Source organism: Thermobia domestica, chromosome 6, assembly GCF_964235325.1.
Source record: "Thermobia domestica chromosome 6, izTheDome1.hap1.1, whole genome shotgun sequence".
NCBI lineage: Eukaryota > Metazoa > Arthropoda > Insecta > Zygentoma > Lepismatidae > Thermobia > Thermobia domestica.
In genome coordinates this window covers 9,239,911-9,261,585 of record NC_137459.1, presented here as the reverse complement: position 1 = coordinate 9,261,585, position 21,675 = coordinate 9,239,911, and the positions used below count along the sequence as shown (strand labels likewise).

The window sequence follows — 21,675 nt, the reverse complement described above, 5'->3', positions numbered from 1 at the left end:
GGACACTGGTTGCTTGTGTAAAGGGAAAAAGCACCGGGCTTCCCAGATCTCCTGTTCTAACGCCCTGCGACTTGTTCTTGTAGGGGCACATTAAAGACTTGTTTACGCACCCCCGACTACCGCAATCCTTACTGGAGCTCAAAGAACGCACGCATCAGTGCTGCAGTGCAGACAATTGACAGGACTATGTTACAAAATGTATGGAATGATCTCGAGTATCGTCTGGACGTGTGTCTTGTCATCAAAGAGGCACATATTGAACATTTGTAGAGGGTGTATAAACTTGGTGAGCTTGTGGTTCTTTTCGTATATCTTTTATGCGTACGTGTGATACTTTTGAAAATATGAATCATTTATGCTAGCCGTGTATAGTTTTTTTTCTTTAAAGAAGCAATACATTTTTACACATTTTAGTCTTTTTCTTTTGTCACTATTGTTGTTAACATGCCTGCTATAATCTATTTTGACCTTACATGACGCAAATTGGATTACTCTTTAGACACCTTGTCCTTTACAAAAAGGTTCTTCCTATTTATATTTTGTTCTGACTTTTACATCTGTTCGATTTATCCAATCTACAGCAGATTTACTATCAGCTTCTAGTGTTAAAGCCTTATTAATACATTCTATCAATTCCAACTCAGCTAATAAGCTCTTTATCCATTTTAATTCACAAATACCTTTACAGATTGCTACAATTTCTGATTCATAAAAAATTTTGTTCTTTACTTTTCCATGTTAGTATAGAAATCCCTATATTCAGAATACGATTTCGTCTCTTCTGTTACATTCCAACTAGCATCTGCACAAACTGTTAATTTCTCATTTTCCGTACAAAATGTCAGTAAATAATCCCCTTTAAATGCGTGAATACTCTTCTTTAGTGCCCTCCGGTGCTTGGGGTCCCTGGTTTGATTCCAGCTCGCACCGTGTGGACTTTGTGGTGGACAAACACCGTGCTCGTGGGTTTTCTCGGGGTTGTCCCGTTTCCTCCCACTTTCTTCATTCCACCATTTCACTCAACTCTCATCATCACCGTCTCCTTTAGCCTAACGGGCATAACCGTGGGACGTAAAACTTAAAGATTTCATTTCATTTTTTTCTTCTTTAGTGCTGTTAAATGAAGTCTCTTGGATCTTTATTCTACCTGAATACATAGGTCACACATGATATATCTGGTCTCGTTCCTACAGATATATTAGAGATCATAACATTTCCATATACGTTGTTTCATTTCCCCTTTCAGAATTCTTATATTGATTTAAATCTTGACGATAATCAGCAGAGGTTTTCACTGAATTCGAATCTGAGTTCGAATTTCCTTAGGATGTTTTTAATGTAACTCTTTTGTAACAACTCGAAACCATCATTTGTTTATTTATATATTTATTTCTATACCAAAGAACGTATTGGAATTCTTGTTTTCTTGTAAGTCGATGTGATTTTGATTTTTTTTTTCACTACAGCATTAATACATGAAATATTTTGACCTAAAATCACATCATCATCGACATACACTCCAACATATACAATCGTACTGTGCATTTTCATTTTACATATAGGGAGCCGCGGTAGCTCAGTGGTAGAGCGTTCACCTCTGATGCATGGGTCCTTGGTTCGATCCCAGCTTACGCCAAGTGAACCTTGTGGTGGACAAACACCGCGTGCGTGGGTTTTCCCGTTTCCTTCCACTTTCTTCATTCCACTATTTCCGTCATTTCCCATCATCACCGTCTCCTTTAGCCTAGCCGGCATAACCGTGGGACGTAAAACTCAAAGATTTCATTTCATTTCCAGTTTATTATCGTTTATTGTTGGAGCAATATAAAACTACAAAGTAGTGCTCATTAAACTATATATTTTTTAATGTATTAACCGGATACATGAATTGATATGTACACGTTTCTTTTTCATCATGTACAGACTACTCTATTCCACCAACCAGTGACGTAATGTTCCTATATCCAACAGATATCTCTGTATTTTAATTATCTTTGGTGTAGAATATCCTTAATTAATACAGCCTATAAATGTGGAACTGTCTTACATTAATCTCTTTTTTTCTCTGTCTCACACTTTCTCTTATTTATTGTTGTAATACTTTCGAAATTTCAGATTAAGCTTACTTGCGATGCTTTTGTGTGGTCGGGATAATACAGTATGTATATCTCCTGAAAATCTTGTGTACAAAACCAGTATATTTTAAAAATCGTTGTATTTCAGGTCGCTTTTGGAAGCTGGTGGAGTGGAGCGTTTAATGAATATTACGCGTCAGCGGCAGAAATATGCACCACGAGTGCTTAAGTTTGCTGGTCAAGTTCTGTTTACAATGTGGCAGCATCAGGAGTTACGTGAAGTGTACAAGAAGCACGGTTGGAAAGAACAGGATTTCGTGACAAAGACTGTAGCAGCGCGAAATGCTGGTCCTAATTCTCCTAATAATGCAAATAGCACATTAAATCGTCCAATGGCCAGCCAGGGGGGCACACGTTATGAGGACAGAACGATGCAACGGGCACCAAATATGAACAGTGCATCGCGAAGTCCAGGGCCTTCAAATTATCCACGGGTGAGTTATTTTATTATAATCAGTGATGGAATGTATATATACTAAAAGTGTAAAATTTGAATCCATGTGAATGGTAAATGCTGTACGTCAAGTACTAATTTATGTTCTTAGGAAGTTCTTAGAAAAATAGTGGTGATGCTGATGCTATAATGAATTGATCATTCCTGAAGGAGGTAATTTCAGAATTATGCCGTTTTCATGCAAGGTATACTTCCGGTATCAACAGACAGTTTCCCCTTATTCTAAGTAACCTTTCGCGTTTCAGCTTTAGTAACAGTACAAGTTGTATCCAGTGGAATAGAATACAGGGAAAGTGTTTATACATGAACATATCAGCACATTTTTTAAGTTAATAGGAGAACAAAGAAGGTCTTTTTATCATCACACATAGTACGTGACAAACCTAAGCTAAAATTTTCCGATGTGTAAATAGCTTTGGTAGATGTGTTTTTTGTATGTCTTACGAAATAAACGATCGTCCCAAACATTTAATTAACAATATTTAGTTGATGGAAATGTTGTTACTAAAGCCAATATATTTTTTCTTGAAGTGGTGGAATCCCATCGCTAGCTAGCTATACATGTTAGTGTGTATCTCTGAATGTCATGAATTTCATATTAACTTTATTTATTTATTTATTTTTCTTCTGTTTCGTATATTTATTAGAATCTAAAATCTACTTCAATTGTAGCTGAGAAGAAATTTTGAACTATTCGAATAATAGCGTATCCGGTTTTCCGTAAGGACCAAATTGTGTCACATGATCAGGTCAAAAGTCACGTTGTGTGATAAATCGAGTTGGGAGATTCCAAATCCAAATGTGAGATATTTCAAACACATGGGGCGCCCTGGGTAATTCGAAGAAGATGCATATACTTTATTATTATTATTATTTATTTTATTCAAACAACTTGACCTTTGACAATGTTCTATCCATATTTACCTTACGTCCTTTACATCGTTTTTAAGCTCTTTATTATGTCTTTGTAATAAGCTTTCAATTAGGCATCCCCTTTTATTATAGTTTTTGAGATATGTAGACAACTTCATTTTTTTTTCTTCATTTTTTTTCTTCTTTTTCATTGACATTAATGTTCGTGTTTCGTGATTTTTTTTTATTTTTTTTTATTATTTATTTTTTTTTTATTATATTCCATCCATTTTAGGACAATTTGTTTTGGAATATAGAGTCTGCATGGTCTCTTCTAACTAACTAACCCTATGGCCTATGGAACCCGGAGGTTCAATGCCGCGTTCACAAAAGCTCTCCACTGACTTCTATCCTTAGCTAACTGCATCCAGTTTCTACTTTGTGTTCCAATCTCTGCGAGATCCATCTTAATATTGTCCTCCCATCTGCGCCTAGGTCCTCCTAATGGTCGTTTTCCGATTGGTCTTCCAGTCAAGACTTTGAAAGCGTTTCTACTTTCTTCCATTCTAGCTACATGACCTGCCCACCTAAGCCTCCTAGACTTGATGACTCTAACGATGTTTGGTAAACTGTATAAATTATGTAGTTCCTCGTTATGAAGTTTCCGCCATTCCCCGTTTCTCTTGGGTCCTAATATTCACCTCGGGATCTTGTTCTCAAATACTTTCAGTCTATGTTCTTCCCTCAGAGTAAGCGACCATGTTTCACAACCATACAGAACAACAGGCATGATTATCGTTTTATATATTTTAAGCTTCAAATTCCTCGACAGAATTCGCGACGACAAGAGATTTTGAACTGAATAATAACATGAATTCCCTGCTTTTAGTCGACATTTAATTTCTTCGTGAATATGATTTTCATCTGTTAATATTGATCCTAAAGCTGAATTGCAGCCATCTCCCGCAAAGTCTGTTCACATCATTGCAACCGGATATGCCCTTTGTTGAACCTGTACTCTCTCTCTTTTATATAGTAGAGAGGTTATTTCAGTTGGCACACTTGATGCAGAAAAATGAACGTGGAACTCGTGATCAAGAAAGTGTAATAATCCTATGGTCAAGGAGGTGCTAAATCGTTAGTGTTACTGCATTCTAGGCTCAAAACCCGGGTTCGATTCCCGGTTGGAATTCTTATGTTTCGAATCCCTTGTTAAGCTTTAGGTCATCGTTTCGTGTAAACTTCATTTTGATAAGGAAAATTAGGTACCAAAACAATTCAATTCAAGTGAGGGTTAGAAAACTTCTTTTCGTTTATAAGATTGCTTGACAGAGCCTTGATAGAATTGATTCATAAGTCAACATAATATCAAGCATTCCATAGGAATACCATTTTCACATATTATGAGAATATATGCAGTAAGTTTTGTAAATGCATATTAAACTGAAATAAACTTACCTTGTGGATAGTATTTCGCTAAACGTCCATGAACTCGATCAGCATTTTCTGCATGTTGTTTAAATTTCTCAGATCTCTAGTAATTGTTGACATTTAATTATTGAAACAATCTAGTCTTCTGTGTATATTTTGAGTAATAGTTGTTCAGATTAAACGAACAATTCATATACAAATAATTTGAGTTGTTTCTAGGCACTATCTTTTGCTCTACATAATATTGTGAAATTTTGACTTTTCTAGAATAAATCCTGTTGGAGACCTTGGTTTGTATTATAGATTTATGTACAAAAATTCTTCATTATAAATTTATGTACAGAAATATTCGTGTTACAGTATTTCGTCTAGTATTTGTGTGTGTATACGTATTTATACTCTTAGAAAAAAAAAAGCTATTTCATAGACAGTAAGAGAATAGAAATTAGCGTTGGTATGGCAGAAGTAAGACTATTGACTTAATCTAGAAGATATGTTGAGCGTAGTTAGTTCAGTCTTCTCCAGGTATTAATTGCTGGAGTGTGGTCTGTTGTTTTTATTGAAATCATGTCGTCTCTTTGATTTACCAAAGCCGTCTTTTGAGGGAAATTATGTACGAGGGTTGGAACTTCAATGGTGGTAACACTGCTTTAGAGACGCCTCACAACGGAATCAAATAATGTACCCCATACCACACTTCAGTTACATACCTATCTTAGCTGACCGCAAATGGACTCTCCCTTCTGACGTCACACGCAAGCGCAGAAGACGAAAAGAACAGAACCTCGTGTAGTGAGCGGTCTATGTTACACACGCTTTCACGGGCAGTGTAAGGCAAGGTATTGTTGTTGGGATGTTTTCGAAACAAGAACAACGGAGTTAGATGAAAATTGAATGTGCCAGAGGCCGTACATCACAAGTGTTTCATCAAGGTCTTCAAGAGACTTGCGGTTAATCTGCATTGCCTTACAGAACAGTGGCAAGATGGGTACAAGTCTTCAAGGACGGACGCCAAAATGTGGAAGACATGCAACGGCCTGGTCGTCCCCGCGTCCGTGAAGTTGTGAATGATGTTACTAGACATTGATCGACGTCATAGAATTCGTGAGCTGACCCAAGAAACAGGAATAGCGCATACACCTGTTCTTCATATTCTGAAGGAACGCTTGGGTTGATGAGAAAAATCGCACCATGTAAGTTCCGCATGAGTTGTTGGAAATGCAGAACTGGCCACAATATGACGCTTTCGTACCTACTTGGAACGCTACGAGCGAGAAGGAAACTCTTTCTTACGCCGTACTATTATACTTGATGAAACATGGGCGAAATCGTACGACCCACAATTGAAACACCAATCAAACGAGGGGCGTCATTATGGGTAACCACGATAAGTTCGTCAGAACCTCAACAATGTGAAATTTATGGTGGTTCTCGTGTACGACTGGAATGATGTAACCCTAACGTATACCTTCCCCCACATCAGACCGTCAATGTGGCAGTATTTTTGTCCCTTTCTGGAATACAACTGGTAACCAGTCTTGAGACAGAAGCGGAGACACATTTTGCTGAACAGCGCTCGGGCACATACAGCTAGAGGTGTGACTGATCTGTTCGAATGATGGGGGTGGGAAATGCTGTGTCATCCACCGCACTCCTTGGACTTAGACCCTTCTGACTTTGACTTGATTCCTAAGATGAGGGAAGCCCTTCGTGGCATTCGTTTCGGAACTGTTCCAGAGATTCCTCAGGCAGTAGTTCGGTCTATTAGAACTATTAACACAATAGGTGCTGCTACGTGTATTCAACGATTTCCACATTGCTGGCAAAGGTTACACACAATGCAGGTAACTACACTGAAATGCTGTAAGCCTTTGTAACATGTGTATATTTTGTATCAGTTGTAACTAAATAGTTATCACTATTAAAGCTCCAACCCTCGTGTATGAAGAATATAATGAAAAATAATCCTCATATTTCAATTTTACCTATGTCCAAATACAGCATTATAAACTTATTGTATAATAACACAAGAAAACTAAGCGATTCGTAGAGATTTAAACGAAGAGAGATGTGTTTTACGTTTAACTTTCCAGATCGTTTAACTTAATACAGATATACAATATTCCTATTTTTAAGGCATAGGATGCTTTGTAGCATACTACAGCGTGGTCCGGAAGAGAGCGTACCCCTAATTGGTGTTTTCTGACAGTTTTAGGTCTTACCCAGATTTGCTTGGTAACATTGCTTGGCATGTCTGGCAACATTGCTATTCATGTTCACTTGTTTTGTGCTGTTTTCTGCTGCTTGGTAACAGTTATTTGCAGTGAAGTTGGAGTAATCAACAACGTGTGATCGAAGTCATATCTGACGACACCATATCTCCAAGAAGTTCCGATCTGACGACACCAGACAATGCTCTCTCGGGTTTCATAAAGCAACAAGTAAGTAACACTCGATACTCGATGTTACACAACGCAGGAATTACGAGGATCTGTGGAACACGCCTTCACCCTCGTGACTCCGGAATATCTCCGCAAAACATCTGCGAGAACTTGGCGCAGAATTCAGGTGTGTTACGACATGGATGGTGATCATACCGATGTTTATGACTCTTAAGACTTCAAGGTAACTCTGTACAGACATTCTACCGTAACTAACAATATACTGTTGAAATTAAAGGGGGGAGCCCACTTCCGGACCACCTTGTAGAAGATAAAGCCCTCAATTTAAAACTGGCTGATGTAAATTACAGGTGGTTTGAAGATAATGCGCCATAGTCCAATGACCCCGGTACTTAGAGGAAGTCGGGTAGTCTTAACCTAAAGATAAAACCTAGGTAATAATTTACAGAGAATAGTGAACCTCTCAATCGCATTTAGGCGAGGGTATTACAAGAAAATAAATCCCTCACCCACTAGGAATCGCACAGACCGGTTGGAAAAAAGAAGCTTTAGTAATTACAACACCGTAGTTTTTAATATATGTCATGGATAGCTAGAAGACTATAATAATTGGCGTGGTAGAGACTCGCGAAATTATCCGCCGCTTGTCGGATGAATGCTTTTCTAGTTACGCCACTACTAACACTATTTTCTGTCTTTCGGTCCGTCAACCGCAACCAAGACATCTGGAAATCCTTGACGAAGACAATCTAAAGCAGTCAATTTAATTGAAGATGCATTATGTAACGATGCCCTTAGAGTACTTGTGATCACATTAATATAACAAGTGAGTTTTGTTTCACAGTAGGGAAAAGCACGGTAGACTTCGAAACTATGGGAATTCGATACTCACAATATCGGTCCCAGCCCCCGCCGAGTGGACTTTGTGGTGGACAAACACCGTGTGCGTGGGTTTTCTCGGGATTCTCCCGTTTCCTCCCACTTTCTTCATTCCACCATTTCATTCATTACTCATCATCACCGTCTCCTTTAGCCTCACCGGCATAACCGTGGGACGTTAAACTTGAAGATTTCATTTTTTTTTTTTTTTCAATATCTGGACTATATGCTGGATGTGGCATTAATTCGATACCATCGAGTTCCTGAATATTTTGTTACGTTTCTCGAGCCGTGAGTAGTTTTACGTTAGCTTGTTGCAACAGGGTGCTTTTCGGTTCACTAATCCGGCATGTCTTGGGCCTAGTTGCAGCATACATCTGTTCCAACTATTTGGAATAAAGGCTGGCATTGATGTTACGACCGCTAGGAACAAACTAGAAGTAAAGTATCCCCTCGTAGTTTCACTATACACATACACGACATAATGCTTCAAACGACCCTGTTTGACGATCTGTTCTGGAAGTTAGACCTTACTCAACCACTGTTTTTACATATTCGGATTTATAAAAACACCCACTTTTCGTCGCGTGTGACAGTCTGTTTCAGGCAACGTACGTATGCGGATTTTTGAAGCAGTTGTCACCTCTAGGCCTGAGGTGGGATTAACTCGCGTGGCACAATGCAGCAGCTCATGGAGTTTTCCGAATTCATGAACGTGACATACTACAGTGGACTGGAGCATGCTTAGTAGGTTTGACAATCGTCGTGTGCTGGTGGACGGATGAACCTGGTGAAACATTATGTCCATGGGTTTAATCTGGTTTTCTATTTGTTCTCGCGGCAAACACCATGAACGTGGATTCTCCCGTTTCCTCCTACTCGTTTCATTCCAGAATTTTATTTACTATTATCGTAACCGTCTGCTTTAGCCTCGCAGCATAATAATGATCCAAAGGTAACAAAAATAAATTAATTATTTAAAATAAATTAAATCCCGCTACCTTTATCCATTAACTATTTCATAGTCAAACATTTGCACTTATCACTCATCCTTCTTAGCTTATAAGACATTCGTGGGACGGTAAATGAAAGATTTTCCAAGCAGGTTATAACTTGAGAGACGCGCACATCGATGAAGCGAAGTCATAAGGTACGTGCCTCCCAGTTAGAGTAGTGATACTCATCTCATTTAACTTTGCTTTCTAGTATACAAGGTTAACAATATTACTGGCCAAGGATGTACTTTAACGAAACGTACGTAACTTTATATTCTCCCACTTTTCACAACAGTGTTGAAGTAGCAGTATCACCAACAGTGACTAGTGCTTCAAGCACCAGTTTGCGAAATAAGTATTTCTTACTTTACCCTGTTGGAAATTACGTAAGTGCTTTTGTATATATTGCAATGCACCATGTGCTTCTGTATACAAACAATGCCATATTCTCCTGTTTGTAAGCATCACCACATGGATTTACGTGGGATTACTACGAGTAGCAGACGACCGACCACCAGCTGCTCTACAAACCACATGATGAGAGAACAGCAGCAGCGCCACCGCCGTTCTGGACGCCTATATAATGGACAACAACTAGCGGACCGGTACCAGTTTTCTGGTCTCCCTCCTCTTGCTTGCCTTGGAGCATTAGGAGTAACCTACCCCCAAAGCCTCAATTCTGCTTCGGGACTCTTGGCTATTCCCTTCCTCCTGGCTTAGCCTACTTCGCGGCTCTGTCGGGACCCCAACCTCAGTTGCTTGGTCTGCTTCAGATCTCTGTTACTTTTAGCACCCTCATTGCTTGATTCGGAGCATTGGGGTTTCCTACGCTACTCTGATTAGCCTGTTTCGGGGCTTTGTAGAGTTCCTGTCCGCGACCGCATTTATCAAGGACCACTTAATTTTCTACCTTACAATTAGGGAAAGTGTTGTATAGTATTTTACGGTAAATATTGTTGTTATAAAAGATTTTATAAGTAAACCGATAGTGGGAGTCAATTCCGAACTCTGATTTTATGAAACCTTGCTCTAACCACAAAGAAATTTTACAATATATTCCTTTTAGTTTTGTTATGACCTGATTACATTTATATAATCCGTAGAATATTGCTGTAGTTTTGTATTTTCTTAAACATTTTTAAATTCAATGTTTACTGATTTGTTTCAGAATGAAGACATTCCTTTAGCAGATATGTCCTACCCCGAAGGAGGATCCCATGCTCCACCTCCTGGAGGGGTGAGAATATATCCCCCACCTCCTGTAAGTTATGCAGCTTCAGTATCTCGTGCATGCACATTTGCACTAACAAACATTAATCTGTAGTTACTCAAATTTTGAAGTGTTGATGATGTCACCCTTGCATGTGTTAAATTGATGATTGGAAATTGGGGATTGTATCACATATTAATATACACCGTTACAATCAGAAATATCCTGGATATTTCTTCACCTACTGTATTATTCTCTAGCGCAAAAAAAATTCTCTCTCTTTCTCATCGGTGACATTTCAATCAAAATTTCTTGTGTGTTGAAAGACCAGTGTGTAATTTTCGCATGAGGTAAAGCTGCATGACTTCAGTGTAATAGAAAGTATCTCAGCAGTGTTGTAATTTTACCACAGTATATGGTTTCGTATGTGCTTTAATGGTATCTACACGTATTGTAACACATATTTATTATTTGATTTTTTTGTCTAATTGTTGATCAAGGGGTGGCAAATGATGAAAGTATCTCATCAGTTGTTTTGGGTATATTCTTGAGAACCCCCTGTATTAAGTGTTATTATTATCCCCCCATTATGACATTTTTTCATGAGGATTTAGTGTTTTTAATATACTTGAACCCCATTGGCCAAAGCGACTAAATTTGTTGTTCTTCTTCTCCTTTGCCAGCCTGTGCAACGCAGCTAACCTGTCCCTGCTTGTAACAACTGGTGGGTGTTTTCTTCTTCTATATGCCCTGTAGTAGATGTTAGCTGGCTTGCATAGTAGTATTTTTTTAAGTACATATTTATGGCCGCACTTAGTGTTGTAATAACGTATTTAAGCTAAGAAAAATAACAAACGTTAAATCACTAGAACGCATGAGTATATTGATAAATTTTACTACACTACTCACATACATAATGCAAACTGTATTTTGTGTGTATTTGCTAAACCGCTTTTTTGCGTATACGTTTAAATACAGGGCGTTGAATAACTACGTCCTCCTGTTTTCATCTGTCTTGTCTGTAACCAAAACTTTTTTTTTAATCAATTTCGAGTTCTTTTCTAACAAAATACTGTAATTGTATTCATGTTCATTGAAAAATTGTAGATTACAATATATGCAGTTTTGAAATCTTGATTGACTCTTTAAATCCTGTGTCTCTTTATTTGTTAAGATTTCTAATTTTAAAGTTAATTTCATTTTGAACTTCGCTACGCTTTCAGATACATGGGATGTCATGAACTCGGTGAAACAGTAATTATGTATATAAAACTTTTAGCAGTTTTGCTTCTGATGCTTCTAAACAATTTTAGAAATCGGTGCACTTTTCTCGCCTAAATTATTTAGGATCTATCAAGAAGAGATAATGAAAAAGAGTCCACAAAATGAAGACATTTCAGGAGAAGGGAGAATGATTAGGTGTATGGGGTTTGCAGATGCTGTGGCGCTTGTTGTAGAATCTAAAAAGAGAAAAGCAATAAGATGTTCGAAAACTTGAGAAAGAGCTGTGAAGAATATGGGATTAAAATAAGTGTTAGAAAAACAAAAGCCATGGTGATTGGAACGAAGCGTTCGATGTCAAATATAAAACTAAGAGGGGAGAAAATAGAGCAGGTGACTAATTTCTGATACCTGGGTAGCATAATTACTGATAATATGAAATGTAAACGTGAAATAAAAGCAAGGATAGGAATGGCGAAAGAAGCCTTTAGGAGAAAGGAAAAATCGGTTTTGTGGAACCTTGAATAAAGAGTTGAGAAAGAGACGTAAAATGCTTCGTGTGGATTATTGTACTGTATGGGTCAGAAACATGAACACTACGTAAAAATGATGAGAGACGACTGGAAGCTTTCAAAATATGAGTGTGGAGAAGAATGGAGAGAATTAGCCGGGTTGAACGGAAAACGAATGAGAGGGTGTTAGAAATGTTGGAGGAGAAAAGAGCAGTTTTAGATATTAAGAAGAGAAAGAGAAACTAGTTGGGACATTGGGTAAGGATTTTTTTCATGAGGGACGTACTAGAGGGTATGGTGACAGGAAAAAGAGATACGGGGTGAAGGATACTACAATTAATGGATATCAAACAGAGAAATCGTACGTGAAGACAGAGGTTAGCGGAAGACCGTGGAACATTGAAACTTTTCAGTTGCAACAAGTGACCTGCCAATAATGGCAGAATACTTATAATGAATAATGCGTTTTTACAACCTTATCGTAATGCGTCATTTGCAATGTAGTTGAAAGTAGCTTCAGATAAATGCATTGCATTTATTATCACGTGTCAAGTGGAAGTCTGGAAAATGAATACAACATAGCAAGAGTAGGGTTGGCAAAGTAAGAGTTTAGGAAAAAAAGAAAAGGCAATTTTGTTAAAAGCTGCGGTAAAAAAAAAAAAAAAAAAAAAAAAAAATCAAGTATTGTAGTGTACAGAACAGAAACTTGGACATTAAAAAGTATGATTTAAAAATAAAACGTTCTGCAATTGTTTAAAATGTAGATATCGTGCGCCTCGATAAACAGCTATGTGCTGAACTGTGAACTTTCCAGGAGAAACAAAAAACGTCCTTTCTCATCCGTTACATTATTGGCAAGTGTTAAGTTTTGTTTCGTTATTACGAGTAAACTATTAAGAATTCACATATAGAAATATAAGGAAAGATACAAAGCATATTCTAACTACATATAAAACTACACGAACTCACTGAGGTAAAATAACGGGTACTTCTGGTTGACGTGGAAAATTGAAATTTGGCATGATGACTAACCAACAGGAAAATCACCAGAAGTGAATATTTTTAATTTTTGGGTTGTCTAAAGGGGGATGAAGAAATCCCCGTGTTATTCATGTTTTATTGACTTACAATCTCATGTTTTAAGTAGACCGTACTTAAAATTTGAATAAAAACTTGAAATTCGCTATGCTTGTACGTTTTTCGTTAGCATTACCTAAGTAGATCACCAAAAATAAAAATTTCCACTTTAAAGTGGTTTTATGGGGAACTGAAAAATCTTTCCTGTGTTATTTATATGGGACATCCTCTACACCCTAGAATGTTTAAGCACTTTCTAAAGGGCTACAATGATAAAATGTGGTATGATTGAATCCTTCGGGGAGTCACACACAGGAAAATTGCCAAAATTGAATATTTTTAGTTTTTAGGGGATCTACAGGGAAATGGAAAATCACAATGCTATTTAAATGGGCGTTTTCTTGGGATACAAAATCCTATCTTTTAGGTAGTTGAAATGCGAAAAGAAACTTGAAATTCGGTAGAATTCTGAGTGTAAGAGGTGCAAGGCAGTATGCCGAGCAAACGCGGGGGGTCTCGGGGCGGAGTTCCCAGCTAGACAAAGGCTAGTTGTAATATATAACTAATTTTCAATGAGAATGCCACATAGCAGCTTTTAATAGCACAAATATGTTTTCTTTATTTCATGGAGTAGGCGTCCCATTCCAGCTTCGAGGCTATATGGGACGTGGACCTACACTTAAGGTGAAATCCGAATCACTGTGGTGAGTTCAAATTTCGATTCTTTCCCACCGGGAATCTTACATGGAACCATGTGTTGCAAAGGTGCGCGCGCTCACCACTAGATCAGTAGGGAGGACAAGAGGAATAGTGAAATTAGCTGAATGAAATGAGAAACCAATAGGGAATCTGTTAGTGAACGTAGGTGAGAAACTATAAAGTAACTTAAGAAAACCTGGGGTTGTTCACCACAAGAACCAAAGAATCCCACTGAAGGTAGAGAAAAACCATACTGGGCATAAGTAACGAAGCAATAAAAACTAAGCTAGGACATAATTTGAAAAGTTGTCTAATAAAAAGTATGCTAGAAAGAACAGCAGGACGAAGAAACGAAAATTTTGATTGAGGGACGACGCTAAAGAAAGAAATCTCCCGTCAAAATAAAAAGGTTTTCGAAAGTTGAGTCAGTCTCCCACTATAGACAGCAGAATACTTGTGTAAAACACCTTAAAAGGCTTTTTTTTTTTTTTTTTTTAAATTATTATTATTAATCAGTGATGGCCACATGGCTAATAAACTCCACAATCATTATCAGTATTCGGTAGTTAGATTAATATTAAACGTCGTAGAGCATCCTTTTTTTCCCCTCTGGTCATGAAAGCGTATATGACCAGAAAATAGACTCCTAAGACACACTCTAGCTTAGAAAAATGATACTCTGTATGGCACAGAAGACTACACTCTTTCACGATTTCGTTCGTTATTCATTAAAGTACAAGTGGGTAGAAAATATGCATTTTTGGTGGTAACTAGAAAAAAAAAATATGAAACTGAAGAATCGGATAAAATTGTTGTGTCCTGACATCATAAACTATAGCGAGTAATTCCACTTACCAGATACAAATCATTCCATAAGAAAATCAAGTTTTTATTCATAATGTTTTAAGATGTCATAATGTTTATCAAGGAAATGAAGATATTAATAAGCTATTAAGCATATTGCGCCATAAACGAAAATAACGATATATTCCTTTTTTCCGTTTAATGTAGAGTCATGTACAAAGTTTTTTTTAGATGAATGATTTCCTTATTATCTCCAAATTATATTTTATTTAAGATAATACTCAGACGAAATTGTCCCGCTCTTCTGGAAATTACTGTACAAAAAATATCGAAGAGGATCCACTTTCGAACATTAATAGAACATCCAAGAGTTTGAGTATCTCTCATGGAAAAACTGGTACACTAGCCTACTTACTACTACATATGCTGGACGTATGTAAAGGCAAAGTTGCATTATATGTATATAAATAGACACTAATTGCACTAGGAGGCAGCATCGCAGATACAGAGCTATAGAATAGATCTACCAATCCATCAAATAGTTACATCGTTTGTTTCCAGATGGCAGTTAAATTCGATACATGTTGACACTAGCACCATTTAATTAGCGTAACAATCAATGTAAATCCTTGATGGAGTCGTAGAGCAGTTCTAATGATAGTAAGTTAATATGCGACGTAATCACATAGTGAAATTTTTGATTCCCTATAGCGGCTGAAGGAAGCTTCGAAGAGTATACCATTATATAATATTTTCGCTTTATTTTGACCTGAAGAATAGCGTTGTTGTCCGTGGGTGCCATTTTTAGAACGCCTAATATATTGTGGAGTGACTAAATTTTCATGAACAAAATCATAGTATTTGGAATGTAGAATCAGTTTTGCATCTTGACCTACCACGGAAGACGAAAATCTGATGAACAGGAAAATTCATGAATATTGTATTAGAACTTTGATTACTTTTAACACGGAAATATTCAATTTTTCCAATGCTCGTTTCCACATAAACAACTAACTCTCATGTCGCAAGTAAAAAGTGCCCACGCTTGGATAAATCTCTGATTGAGTCCTTCAGTTCCAAAACGGCTCTTGTTCATTTACAGAGAATCTCAGAAAACCGAGAAAAACTATAGGATCGGTGCGTTTTGTAGAACGGGAAATATTTGAGGAGGTTCCGGTGTTTCACGAGAACACACTGAAGTATTCCCTGTTCTACAAAACATACACATTCTACATTTTTTCTAAGTTTTCTGCAATTTTCTGTAAATGGACAAGAGCTGCTTTGGAACTGAAGGACTCAATTTTTGTTTTTACACTGTCGGGACGCTGAATTCAATGGAACCATACGCGTCCATGAGGTTTCAAAAGTGATTTTAAATATAAAGTATGTCAAGTGGGATCAATTATATCCCAACTTTGGAGTCATTTTTTTCATGACCCAATGAACATATATATTTTTTTTTAATAGTTAAATTTAATTCAATATAACAAGAGCATGACATGATCATTATGGCTTTTAACGGCTTTTAGCAAAATTGTTCTCGTGTGTTATTTGAAGTTAAACATTCCGTTTAAACCCCGAAGATTTGAATTGATTGTTTAACATAGAATTTGAACATCATGAGCGGGGAAGAAGGGAGTGGAGTCTTCTGAATTTGTAGCTAGACTTAACTAAATTGAAATAATACCTTTCACGACGAAATTTCCATAAAATACGCCTGAAAATTACGAAGGGAATGGGGAGGTTTCGTATGTATACCACTCCAGAGAACATTTTATGAAAAATTCCTTAAATTCCATATTATACATGAGAACAAGAGAGAGAATCTGACAATATTTTTACGAGCTAATAGTCTGCGGCGGAAAATTGTCCATATATGAGAATGGTATGAATGGAAGCGAGGATGTAATTGAGAACAAAATGCGTTCTTGTATAAGAGATGTTTTTCACTCTCGATTTGGTGAAATACAAAACTTCCTTAGGAATTTAAAAGTCTCAACATAATTTTAAAATCTGTTTGAGATACTTTGAAAAGATTATTGTATGCTGGATCCTTTCCGTTGTACTATTAATTTCCAATAACTTCTCTGTGTGTTTCAGGGCCGGATAGAGGGTGATGGGGGAAACAAATTATTTTCTCTTATTGATTTAATTATTATTTATTTTGTTTCTTTTCGCATTTAAGTCAAGGACTTGGAGCAAGAAAGATTTTTTTTTTCATTTGTGATAGTTTTAAAGTTATGTATGTTAACTTGTTAAAAAGTTGGCCCTTTTGCTGATACAATCAGGTGGCAGTTCCGAGATTTACGTCTGTTCCTTGAGAGAAGGAACGATTTCTTCTTGTTGTAAAACAAAAGATGCAAATGATTTTTAGCATCAGACCTCACATTTTACTTACTGCAAATTCTAGTTTATGAATAACCCTTGCTTATTCAAGATACCGGTTCAAGCCTGGAGTCTTGTTTACGACTAGGGTAAAAATAAAGGAAATGAAAACAACCAGGAAATATTTTTATAGCCAATCATTTGACGAGCAATCGCAGCAATAGTTTAGACGAAGTGTGCACTTCCACGTAGCATTTCGGAGTTTTGTTTGCAGGTCGTACTTAAAAGCACCAAGTCTCATCAACAGTTACAATCGAATGTTCTGTTTCGTCTGGCTGTTTTAACCAGGTCCTTGCAATGTTCAACGCGAGCAAGTTTTTGTCGTCAGTTAAGGTATGCTGAACAGATCGAGCAGAGACTTTCCGTTTCTTAAAATCCCGTGAATCATGTCTTTCGTTGTATTTAATTCCTCCGCCATCCATCTCAAAGTCGAATTTGCATCGTGGGTGATTTTTTTTTTCCATCGCGATTTTTATTTTCCGGTCTGTCTGGCTTTGGGTTTGCCAAGGACTCACAACCGTCACGGAATCGCGTAGACTACTCGAACACATGTGTACGAGATAAGCACTCATTAGTATATACTTGTTTCATCATTTCCAATGTTTGTGTAAATGTTTTACCTAGCTTAATACAAAATCTAATATTGGCTCTTTGCTTCATCGTATTTTTGTGACGAGGTGACACGTTACATTCACTTTTTTTTTTTTTTTTTTTTTCACTCCGTTAATCGGTTTTCATAATTGTGGTCTCGTCTTTTTGAACAGATATCCAGCTTTCCGATGATATGTTGCTTCAATATGTAGCTGGAGGTAAATTGTAAAGAAAAAAAGTTCCGTTACTTTTCCGACATACTGTGCACTGCATTTTTCTGATGAACCTATTTCTTTGTTTGTGGTTCTCGTGGAGTTTCATTTTTCGTAAACAAAGCTCCAGGAGGGAGCCGCAAAAGTAAGGATTATTCAGGATTTGAAGTGTGATGAACGATCTTCAGGGAACGTTACCACTGAAAGCGGTGAAATTGAAAATCTTAATAGAGCTAAGTGTATGGTAGCGATTTTGAATTTGAAACAGGAGGGAGAGATATTTAATTGACTAAGGGAGGTATAATGATGGGGAACATAAAACTGTTTTCAGTTTAGATATTGCTTTTATTATTATTATTAGAAACCCATATACGTCATTTGGCGCAAAAACACAAGAGCTCAAGACTTACTGCTCTTTTGTATTGAAAAATATTATTTGCTAATATTGCAGAGCAATGAATACATTCGTTGATAATACTTAGGACAGCCTCCTTTTTACTGCATACCGTTCAGTTTCTGTACCTGAAAACGTAGAATGTAAGCAGGTGACTCAATTTCTAATAGACGTGGAAAACAAAAAAGTTAGTTTGTTGTCATTCAGATGAAAAAAACTGGAATCTGATTAGATTATTTTATTTACAGATTTCTGAATTCCTGAATTTCCTTCAAACTTCCAAGGTTTCGATTCCCCCTGAATTCTTGGTCATGGAGGTTAAAAACAGGAAGAAAAAGAATAGAAACATCAAAGAATAAAAATGGAATGGACTTACCAAGGGAAGAGCTGTATTGAACGGAAACACGTTGGATTGCCTATTTTAGCCAGATTGACAACTGCATTAAATAGAATTTCTACCCAATACAGAATTTATACAGCTTTAAAGCCCCCCAAAACTTTGAAAAAGAACATTACCTAATTTAAGAGTTATTACACGGATCCCAATGAAAAATCTGGTATTCATGAAATAAAATGCAGTTGCCAACAGAATTACATAGGAAAAACGAAAATAAATCTAAAAGTCTGAGTAAAAAAGCACATTAGAGATTCAAGAGCAGAGAATCCGGTGTCAGGTTTATCGAAACATTTAGAAGAAACTGAACACAGGATAGAAGATTCAAAAATTTTATTTGGAGCTTGAAATGAAATAAAGAGACTGTTTTTTGAAAATTTATTTATCCATTTAAAAAAGACCAAAATTAAATTTAGACAAGCGATGGTTGAGTGACGAATGGGAGGCGGTAATTACAAAATTTTGACAGCATTGGCATGACAATAAAAATAATAACGAGTTGGCAACCTTCAAATAAGGAAAAAGTAAGGCGCACAAATTGACTTTGCCATATTTTAGTTTGCATCCCCTTCACCATTGAACGCTTACGCACTTGACAACATGTTTCCGTACAACACATCTCTTCCCTATGGTATGTCCGTTCATTTTTATTCCTTGATGTTTCGATTCTTTTTCTTCCTGTTTTTAACCTCCGTGACGAAGACCCAGGGGAGAGTCGAAAACTTGCAAGGAAATTCAAGAACTACAGAAATCTGTAAGTAGAAAATGATATAATTCCTGAGCGTGGTTGTTCATTGTTTGATTAGATTAGTTTCCTTTACTGTCTGTGGTTTAGACCAGGGCAAGAAAGAAATTGTTCCCTTTTGTCTGGAGCACTATTCTGTAGATCAAACACTGCGCTTTAACGTAATTCACAGGTTATTTGTAAACAGACAACTTCATATTATTACTTTACCCGTTACTGATGATAATGTACTCGAGTGCAGAATGCGATTTTCCCTAAGTCTGATCCTGGTATTAGTTACAAAAATTATGATAAATGTATGTTTTTTGCTGTTTTTAATAAGTAGAAAATGCACGAACCCTTTACTAGATTTTTATTGAGAAAAAGAAAACTATAATACGTTTCTGAATTTTTAAAAATTTTCTTAGAATATACTATCTTAGGAAATTATGTATTGAACTGTATAATGACAATTGATCTGGTTTCTTTTTCTTTCAGCAAGCGAAACCAGGAGAGCCGCTTTATGCTCAAGTGAATCGTGAAAAAAAGAAAAATAGACAGTACGAACCTGCAGCCCAGCCTGCGTATGATGGACAGCTTCAACCAGGGCCTGGGGATATGTGGGGTTATGATGATCAACCGAAAGGTGTGGTGATGGATGGTGGGACCCCGGCAGGTGGGGACTCCTGGGTGTGAGTGCATTTAAAATAAAATCCCAAGTGTCAGTGAAATTGAAACAAAACATAAAAATAAATCTAACGGTGATGGGAACAGTGATCCAACGCAAGCGATGAACTTGCGAAGTTGCCCACTGAGAGACGACTATTACAGGAACTTAATTTTCATTGTCATTTACTAGAATCATAAAACAAAGAGTAATAAGAAAAAAAAATGATTCATCTGTTTACTGGGTGATTGACAAAGCATTTGAGTTAGAATCATCAGCAGCCTGTTATTTTCTACATTCTGTATATTTTCCAATTGTTACTGACATTGAACTTAGTGTAAATATTTATGTATTTTGAATGGATGCAGTGATTCACAATGCTCCAAAAGAAAAGAAAAAGAAAATCACAATTTGTTGGAATCCGCGTTTCAAACAGGAATGAAAGAAGACGAGGACCTGATGTTTTTGTTTGAATCAGGCTGGTAGAAGTGCCATCCATAGACAGATCTGACATCTCATAAGGGTGAAGCAATGAGATGACCATTTGAACATAACTAGCAATTATTGTGTGTCGGTGTTAGAAAGAGCATTCCATTGATGTCTATGTTTGTCAATCTTAAAGAGAGAAAAAAAAAAAAAAAACAGCACATACCCAAATTTTGTGTTTAGTCTTTTTGCCTAAGAGTTTTTAGTATGCTTTTCTGCATTGTGTGGAAAGGAGGCTTGGAAGAGTCTTTAATATCCACATGGAATTCCTTATCAGTCATTTTTTTAGTCGAAATATAATAAAAATAAGCTACAAAAAGTGGTTGAAGACAAATTCTTTAATTCTTTGCTCATATTATCTTTAGGCTTCCAAATACCTCTACATGAAAAAGTAAGATAAAAAGAAACGATGCATTCGTTTGGAATGAATGTGGTAATAAGTAGAATATTGTCAAAAACCTTTGATTTTTTTCCCTTATGCTTTTCTACAATGCTGGAGTATATTATCTTTCCATTTATTATTATATGTACCGAGAAATTTGTAAAATAAATAAATTTAAACGGTATGAAATTGTTTTGTGTGTGTTCTAAGTACTTTGCATGTAAAAATACATTTTTTTAATTATTTTTTTTTGGTTCAAATTTATACAAGGTGAAACACGAAAAGTACTTGAAATGCACTGGTCTTCAAAGACAAAGAGATTAGTTTGTAAAATTTCTGAATGAATCAATGTTTTGTAAGCAAGATTTACCTATAAGGTTTTTAATAAACTCAATATAAACATTCCTGAAACAAACTTGAAGTTCTGGTAACATCGTAATTTTGACTAAGTTTACTTACTTCAGTTGGTTAGTGTAATACGTATTGTTCAAGAGACAAGTTCGTCTTTTTTTTTACTTTCGAACGATGATCAATAAATAAAGAAATAACAGTGAAATGTGAATAGGTGTCAAAATATGTAATGTGGGGGATAAAGAAATTCGAGATTCTGACTCATTAGAGCATTTCTTGATCTGTACCACCTGAATTAATGGTACGGATCAATTGCACTAACTTCCTCTTTCAACTCGGATTGATTTTTCGAAATTGCAGTAGCACATGCGCAGTTTTGATCCAAGAGTCTAGTCGAATTCAGTTCTATAGTCTTCGA

General features: G+C 36.6%; 1 protein-coding gene across 10 annotated transcripts in view; it reads left to right on the top strand.

Moving 5' to 3' along the window:
* The window catches only part of p120ctn (adherens junction protein p120), a 360,526-nt gene extending 339,431 nt beyond the window's left edge, over positions 1–21,095 (top strand). For 7 of the 10 annotated variants that reach the window (XM_081761305.1, XM_081761309.1, XM_081761302.1 and 4 more), the window contains 3 exons: positions 2,224–2,569; positions 10,317–10,409; positions 19,870–21,095. In XM_081761305.1, the coding sequence (XP_081617431.1) occupies positions 2,224–2,569; positions 10,317–10,409; positions 19,870–20,067 (637 nt within the window). In that variant the 3' untranslated portion in view covers positions 20,068–21,095. Of the gene's footprint in view, positions 1–2,223; positions 2,570–10,316; positions 10,410–11,041; positions 11,083–19,869 lie in introns of all 10 variants that reach the window. The other 3 variants (XM_081761307.1, XM_081761310.1, XM_081761306.1) reach the window with 3 other exon arrangements.
* The last annotated feature ends 580 nt before the right edge of the window (positions 21,096–21,675 follow it).